Genomic DNA, 7,500 nt, shown 5'->3' with positions numbered 1-7,500 from the left:
CTCCTCCTGTTTCTTCTTCTTCTTCTCATTATTTTCTATCACCTTTCTTCCTCATCTTCTCTTATTGACGTGGTTATGCTATATATTCTTTTCGTTTCTTCTCTTTCTCCTCCTCCTCCTCCTCCTCTTTCTTCTTCTTCTTCTTCTTCTCCTTCTTATTTTCTATCACCTTTCTTCCTCATCTTCTCTTATTGACGTGCTTATGCTATCAATTCTTTTCTTTCTCCTTTACCTTCTTCTTCTTCTTCTTCTTCTTCTTCTTCTTCTTCTTCTTCTTCTTCTCCTCCTCCTCCTCATGTCCGTAATCAGGGAGAAGGAAGGCGGTTCTCTCACACCATTTTCTAAGTCCCGAGTAATTTTTCATGCTATCTCACGAGCGGTTCGGGTTGGGGTCGTTTTCACTTTCGTTCGAACCGCGTTTCGTTTCGGATCAATTATTGGCTCTTGAATGAAGCGAGAGAATCCTTCCAAAAACGTCAAGGACTCCGTATCACTCCTGTAAGTCCTTTGTTCCGCCATGCTGTGTGATGGGAAGGGACTGCAGGAGTGTTGTGGTTGTGTAGGATATTCTTTTATGTTATACGGATACAGAATCGAACGAAGTGTATCCGAATCAGACGTAAGTTAGTGAATCATCTCTCTCTCTCTCTCTCTCTCTCTCTCTCTCTCTCTCTGAAGAAGAAGATATTTTAATTCTTTTCCTCACTTATTTTGACGTTAGTATCTTTCGACATTTGCTCACCATTCATACTTTCTTTCCTTCACTCAAAAATAAATAAACAAATATAATCAATAAAAATAAAATCAAATAAAACTTTTTCTTTTCTCATCTAAGAATATTAACTTTTGGTCATCGTCACTTTCCTTCTTTCCTCCTTTTACCTCCTAGTCCCCCAGTCCTTCATCTCTCCCCTCCCTCTCCCTCTCCCCTTCCCTCTCCCTCTCTCTCCCTAATAAGAAAAAGGCTTCGGGTTTACCAGAGGAAGTAATCGTGTAATTGATTAGCGTGGGATTAGCCGTGTCAACACCACTATTTCTCAAGGCGCGATGAGTCGATCCCTGATACTGCTTCACTCACTGCTTCACTTACTGCTTCACTCACTCAGTGTCTCCCGCTAACGAATCACCGGCTCGCCACTTGAAGGGTTCGCTGTTTGGCCGCCAGATGGAGAGTCTTTCTCCGCGTTTTCTTTTCGTTTTCTATGGTCTTTTCTTTTCTATATTTGCTTTTCAGTTTTTCTTTATTTCCTTTACTCGATTTTCTTTTTTTTTACTTTCATTTGCGTTTTTCATCGGTTTTGTTTCTCACTTTCATATTTTTCTTTTACTTTTTAGTGCTTTTTTTTTCTTCTTCATCGTTTTCTTGGAGTTATTTTTCATTATATTTCAGTTTCCCTTTTCTTTTTTTCCTCATATTTGATTTTCCCTTCCACTTTATTTCAATTTTCTTTATTTTTTTTGTATTATCCATCTAACTTTCCTGTCTTCTTTCTTCTTCATTTTCTTATTTTCTTTTATTTTGTCTCTTTCTCTCTACAATTCTCTTCTTTTTTGCGCTTTTGCCTTTTTGAGTCCTTAATTTTTCTACGTTTTTTTCTTTAGGATTTTAGAAAGATAAGGAGGAGGAGGAGGAGGAGGAGGAGGAGGAGGAGGAGGAGGAGGAGGAGGAAGGGAGAAAGTGTCAGCGGAAGAAGAAAGTTTTCAAAATATGTCACTTCGAAACTCTCTCTCTCTCTCTCTCTCTCTCTCTCTCTCTCTCTCTCTCTCTCTCTCCATCGGCCGCCATTTTCCATTTGCTATTAATCTCCACTCGGTGCATTAGGAAAATTGTTTGTTGCCAGAGAGAAAAATGGAGGGAGAGAGAGAGTGAGAGAGAGAGAGAGAGTGAGAGGGAGAGGGAGAGTGAGTGAGTGTCTTGGTATTCACATAAAAATTCTCACACCAATTTGTAACGCGGCTGAGGAGTCAATCAGGATAATTAAGGAGGAGGAGGAGGAGGAGGAGGAGGAGGAGGAGGAGGAGGAGGAGGAGGAGAGAAAGAGAGGGAGGAAAAAAAAAACTGAGTGAGGGGGAAGAGGGTTGAGGAAAAATACATACACAGTAGTGGCTTTTGTTTTTGTTTTTTTGTTTGTTTTGTTTCATTCTGTTTTCACTTTTCATGTTCCTCTCTCTTGTTTTGTGTGTGTGTGTGTGTGTGTGTGTGTGTGTGTGTGTGTGTGTGTGTGTGTGTGTGTGTGTGTAATCTTTTCGTTTTTAATAAGAGCTCAGAATGTCTCTTGAAACACACACACACACACACACACAGTAGTAGTAGTAGTAGTAGTAGTAGTAGTAGTAGTAGTAGTAGTAGTAGTAGTAGTAGTAGTAGTAGTAGTAGTAGCAGTAGCAGTAGCAGTAGTAGTAGCAGTAGTAGTAGCAGTAGTAGTAGTAGTCTTTGCTTCACGTATATCCCTGACACAACACAGCAATCTCCTTCACCCCGCTAGTCACTCACTCATCTCTCCATGAATACTGACTGAGACCTAATGACAAAAGTTCTCTCCTCAATCGGTCACAAGTTACATCTAAGAGTTATGCCTCACTACAACACACATATCCTTCCCTTTCCTTCCCTTTAACTATAAATAACATGCACCCTCTCCTCTCTTCCTTCATTCCATCTCCTCATCTAACTAACTAATGTGGACTCCTCTTCCCTCTTCCCCTTATTCCTTCCTTCTCGCCTTCCTTCCTTCCCCTCACACCTGTTACAGTCCCGCAAGTTTTTCCCCTCCCTCAAAGGTAGTGAGAAAGTTGTTATTTATTTCTTTATTCCCTCCTTCCTTCATGTCTCATCTGACACTCCTTTTCTCTTCTATCTCTTCCTTTTATTAATTTTTCGTTACACTCATTCAAGTTTTCCTTTTAAAACGTATATTGATAAAGTTATTGCGATATTTTCTATATGTTCCCTTCTTCCTTTTCCTTTTTTTTTTTTTTTTGTGTAGCCATTAAAGTCTTCTATTTTCTTTTAAGTGTGCCACTAAAGTTACAATGATTTTTTCCTGTCGGTTACACATTCCCTTTTCTTTTCCTTCTTCCTTCTTCCTTCGTTCTTCTTATATTCATTCTTCTCCTCTTCCTCGAATAAACATCAACAAAGGTACTAATATTTTACACAATTTCTCCTTCTTTTCATGTAAACCACCTCCTTTTCTCGACTAACAACCATTTCATTTCATCTCACACTTTTTCCCTCCCTCAGCCTTCCTTCCCTTCCTTCCTTTATCCCCACACTAACAAAACTACAACCATTTTCTTTCTCTCTGGCATTCATTCCCTCCTTCCTTTCTCCATCACACACTCACCTATACACATCTCTCTCTTCCTATAACACACCTACATTCCTCCCTCCCTCACTCACTTCCTCTCCCTCACTTTCTCTCTCTCTCAACTGTTTCTTCTCTTCGTAACTCGTCTGTTTCTCATATTTGTTTATTTCTCTTCCTTATCTTCTTCCCTCTCTCTTTCAAACCGTTTTCCTCCATTCTTTACTCCCATTTCCTTCTTTCCTGTCTAATTTCTTTCCTTTTCCATTCTAAACTTGTCCTTCTTTCCCTTGCAAACGCCTCTTGTCTATCCCTCCCTTTCCCTCTTTCTCTGTCAGACTCCCACATGCCCTCTCTTCATAACCCCTCACCTCTCACCCTCCCTTCCCTCTGTCTCCCCTCACGTCGGCTTTTCACACACAATATCCAAGCATTCTAATCAGTCCTGTGTATTACTTCGGCAGGAGACAAAAGGCCGGGGCTCGGGTACACATTGTTTAGTGCAGAAGGTGAAGAGAAGGAGGAGGAAGAACAGGAGGAGGTATGGGGGGTACAGGGACAGCGTGTGTGTGTGGGGGGGCGTGGAAGGGGGAGGAGTGTGTGTATAGAGGCTTTGTGTTTCGCTGAGACGCCCCGCCGAGTCTCGAGGAACCTTATGACATGCTGAAGGACGAGTCTACTGTTTTCGGTCCTTACTTGTTGCCTCACAATACGTTGGAATGTGCCAGCGGGGGGAGGGGGCGATGGTGGCGGCGGCGGCGGCGGCGGCGGTGGTAGTGGCTATGGATGTGAATAGTGGTTGCAGAGAAATAGGAAAAGGAACTAAAGGTGTACCGAGATGATAAGAAGAGAAGGAGGAACTAGAAAGATAACAAGAACAACGACGAAAGCATTTTACGAAGAGAATGAAGGATCAGAGAGAGAGAGAGAGAGAGAGAGAGAGAGAGAGAGAGAGAGAGAGAGAGAGAGAGAGAGAGAGCGCAAGAAAGAGACAGATACACATTACAGATAACCAACTTGGCCACCATCACCACCACCACCACCACCACCACCACCATCACAACCACCACCACCACCACCACCACCACCACCACCACCTCCGCCAGAGATGAAATACGAAGTTAATCATGGAGTGAAGTTTCTCAAGTGCCCGGCGTCCCTGTGGCCTTTGTGCGCCCCCAGCTGGAGTGTGGCGGGGGGCCTGGCCAGCCTTTTGTGGACACCTCGCTATTGGCCCAACACCCCGCCCCGACACCCCCCTTACCCCACGTATCACCCCTCACCCCCATCCCCCATCCTCTCTCTCTCTCTCTCTCTCTCTCTCTCTCTCTCTCTCTGGGTGTCTGATTTTTTTTCTTTTGTTTTTCTTATTTTCTATTAGTTAATTTAGGTTACGTTTTCTTTGTTGTTGTAGTAGTAGTAGTAGTAGTAGTAGTAGTAGTAGTAGTAGTAGTAGTAGTAGTAGTACTGGTAGTAGTAGTAGTGAAACTTGTAGATGTAGCGGAATTGGCAGAAGAAAGAAATATAAAGAAAAAATGTAAAAAAAAAAAAGAAGAAATAAAGAAGAAACAGAAGGAATGAGAGGCAGAGAAGGAAAACAAAATGGAGTACGACGAGGAAGATGAGAAAAAAACAGAGAGAGGGAGTCAGGAGAGGGAGGAGAAACAGGAAGAAGAAAAGGAAGACAGAATAAAAGAAAACATGAAAAACATACAAAATCTACAATAACAGAACGAAGATGAAGAACTAAGAAGAAAAAGAAGAAAAGGAGGAGGAGGAAGAGGAGGAGGAGGAGGAGGAGGAGGAGGAGGAAGAGGAGTGTCACAGTTGGTAACCCTGACAGGACGAGTCACTCCTGAAACTCGATACGAAGACAAAAACACAAGTGGCCCAGTCAGGCAGAAGGTTGTCTTCCTTTCTTCACTCCGGCGCATGTTTCTCTCTGCCGTGGAGGGAAGCGCTACACTCCTCCTCCTCCTCCTCTTCTTCTTCTTTATTCTGACTTCTTGTGTATTTCTTTTATATTTTTTGTAATGGTTTTCCTTGGCTAAGTAGAGCGGAAATTCTTATGACAAACACTTCAAACGCGTCACTCGGAATCGTGCACACAGACTCAGACACACACACACACACACACACACACACACACACACACACACACGCGCAAGTGTGTGTGTGTGTGTGTGTGTGTGTGTGTGTGTGTGTGTGTGTGTGTGTGTGTATAATTCACCTCGGTCGCCTGCTGGTCACCTAGGCAATCTTCCCCATTATGAAGCGAGCTCAGAGCCTCATAGACTGATCTTCGGGTAGAACTGAGACCACAACACACTCCACACAACAGGAAAGCGAGGCCACAACCCCTCGAGTTACATCCTGTACCTATATACTGCTGCCCTTGACTAGTGCCCTTCCTACCTAATACATCAACAACAACAACAACAACAACAACAACAACAGTGAATACAACTTACCACTGAGCGCGGGGCCACGAAGCCTGTCCATTGAGCAGCCTTAGTTTATCATACATTGGATCTTGCGAGGGCGTGGAAGTGGGCGTGGGCGTGCTGGCGTTACTGCTGTGGGTTGAGTTGCCGCCCCCCACGCCCATCGCCTGGCCCCCTCCGCCGCCACCTCCCGCGCCTCCAGTGGGTACAATGGTCCCCCCGCCGCCCGTAGAGGGAGTGCCGCCCCCCACACCAGGAGAGCTCGTCCCTGTTTCCTTGTTGGTGATGTTTCTTAGGACGCGGTTGATGGAGGATACCTGTGAGGGAGAGAGAGAGAGAGAAAGGAGTGAGTGAGGGAGAGGGAGAGGGAGGAGAGAGAGAGGGCAAGAGTGAGAGGGGAGGGGAGGGAAGGAATGAGTGTGGGACAGAGTTAGTGAGGAAGAGGGAGAGTGAGTGAGGGACAGAGGGAAGGAGTGAGTGAGAGAGGGAGAGGGTGAGTGAGTGAGGGAGGGAGAGAAAGAGAGGGAAGGAAAGGATGAGGAAGAGCGAGTGAGGAAGGGGAGGGAAATGAAGAATAGCAACAACAACAACAAACAAGAGCAAGAAGATAAGGAAGAAGAAGAAGAGGAAGAGGAAGAGGAAGAGGAGGATGAGGGACGAGGAGGAGATGGAAGACAAGAGGAAAAGCAAGTACAAGTATACATTAACACACACACACACACACACACACACACACACACACACACACACACACACACAGACAAAGATCCTCTGACGTCATCACCCCCAAGGACCTTCACCTCCTCCTTCTCCTCTTCCCCCCGCCCCCAACCTTCCACGTCCCCAGAAAATAGGAGACCCCCAAAAAGTAAGACAAAAAGAAACAATAACAATATCGGAAAACAAGTGCAATATTCCGACTGCCTTTATTGAAATCTTCTTTGACTTTTCATCTTACAGGAGGAGGAGGAGGAGGAGGAGGAGGAGGAGGAGGAGGAGGAGGAGGAGGAGGAGGAGAAGGAGGAGGAGGAGGGGCATTATAAGAGAAAGGAGAATCATACAAAGGAAGAAGTACCAAAGGAAGTTGGAGATAGGAAGGAAGAAGATAAAAGGGTAAGAGAGAGAGAGAGAGAGAGAGAGAGAGAGAGAGAGAGAGAGAGAGAGAGAGAGAGAGAGAGAGAGAGAGAGAGAGAGAGAGAGAGTGAGTGAGTGTGTGTGCGTGTTTCAAGAGACATTCTGAGCTCTTATTAAAAACGAAAAGATTACACACACACACACACACACACACACACACACACACACACACACACACACACACACACACACACACACACTTTCCAACATCATAAAAACTCTTCCTCCTCCTCCTCCTTTTGATCCTTCCTTCCCTCTTTTGATAATGGTCGATAATATGTTATAATTGAAGGCCTCGTGTGTCTAATTCTTTGTCAGATTATTGCTCATGTCAGGCGAGTCAAGACCTTTCATCTCTCCTCTCTCTCTCTCTCTCTCTCTGTGTGTGTGTGTGTGTGTGTGTGTGTGTGTGTGTGTGTGTGAAGTTTCTTATCACAAACATAGAACAAATATTAGATGTGAGTTATCTTCTTTTTTTTTTTTTTTTTTCAATAGAAGATATAGTCAATTATCAACTTTCTTTTTCTTTTTTTTTTTTTCTCTTTAAGGGCGAGTCTTGATACTTGCTTTAACTATGAAAAAAAAAATAAATAAAAAAAGAGAACACTATGAAA

The 7,500-nt window shown here is 43.9% G+C and overlaps 1 protein-coding gene across 2 annotated transcripts in view; it reads right to left on the bottom strand.

The window, feature by feature from the left end:
* Positions 1 to 7,500, bottom strand: part of LOC123503287 (paired box protein Pax-6-like) — a 95,722-nt gene that overhangs the window by 25,032 nt on the left and 63,190 nt on the right. For both annotated transcript variants that reach the window (XM_045252931.1, XM_045252932.1), the window contains exon 7: positions 5,780 to 6,069. In XM_045252931.1, coding sequence (XP_045108866.1) covers positions 5,780 to 6,069 — 290 coding nt within the window. The remainder of the gene's footprint in view (positions 1 to 5,779; positions 6,070 to 7,500) is intronic.

Source organism: Portunus trituberculatus, chromosome 13 (genome assembly GCF_017591435.1).
Source record: "Portunus trituberculatus isolate SZX2019 chromosome 13, ASM1759143v1, whole genome shotgun sequence".
Taxonomy (NCBI): Eukaryota; Metazoa; Arthropoda; class Malacostraca; order Decapoda; family Portunidae; genus Portunus; species Portunus trituberculatus.
This window is presented reverse-complemented; position numbering and strand designations above follow the sequence as displayed.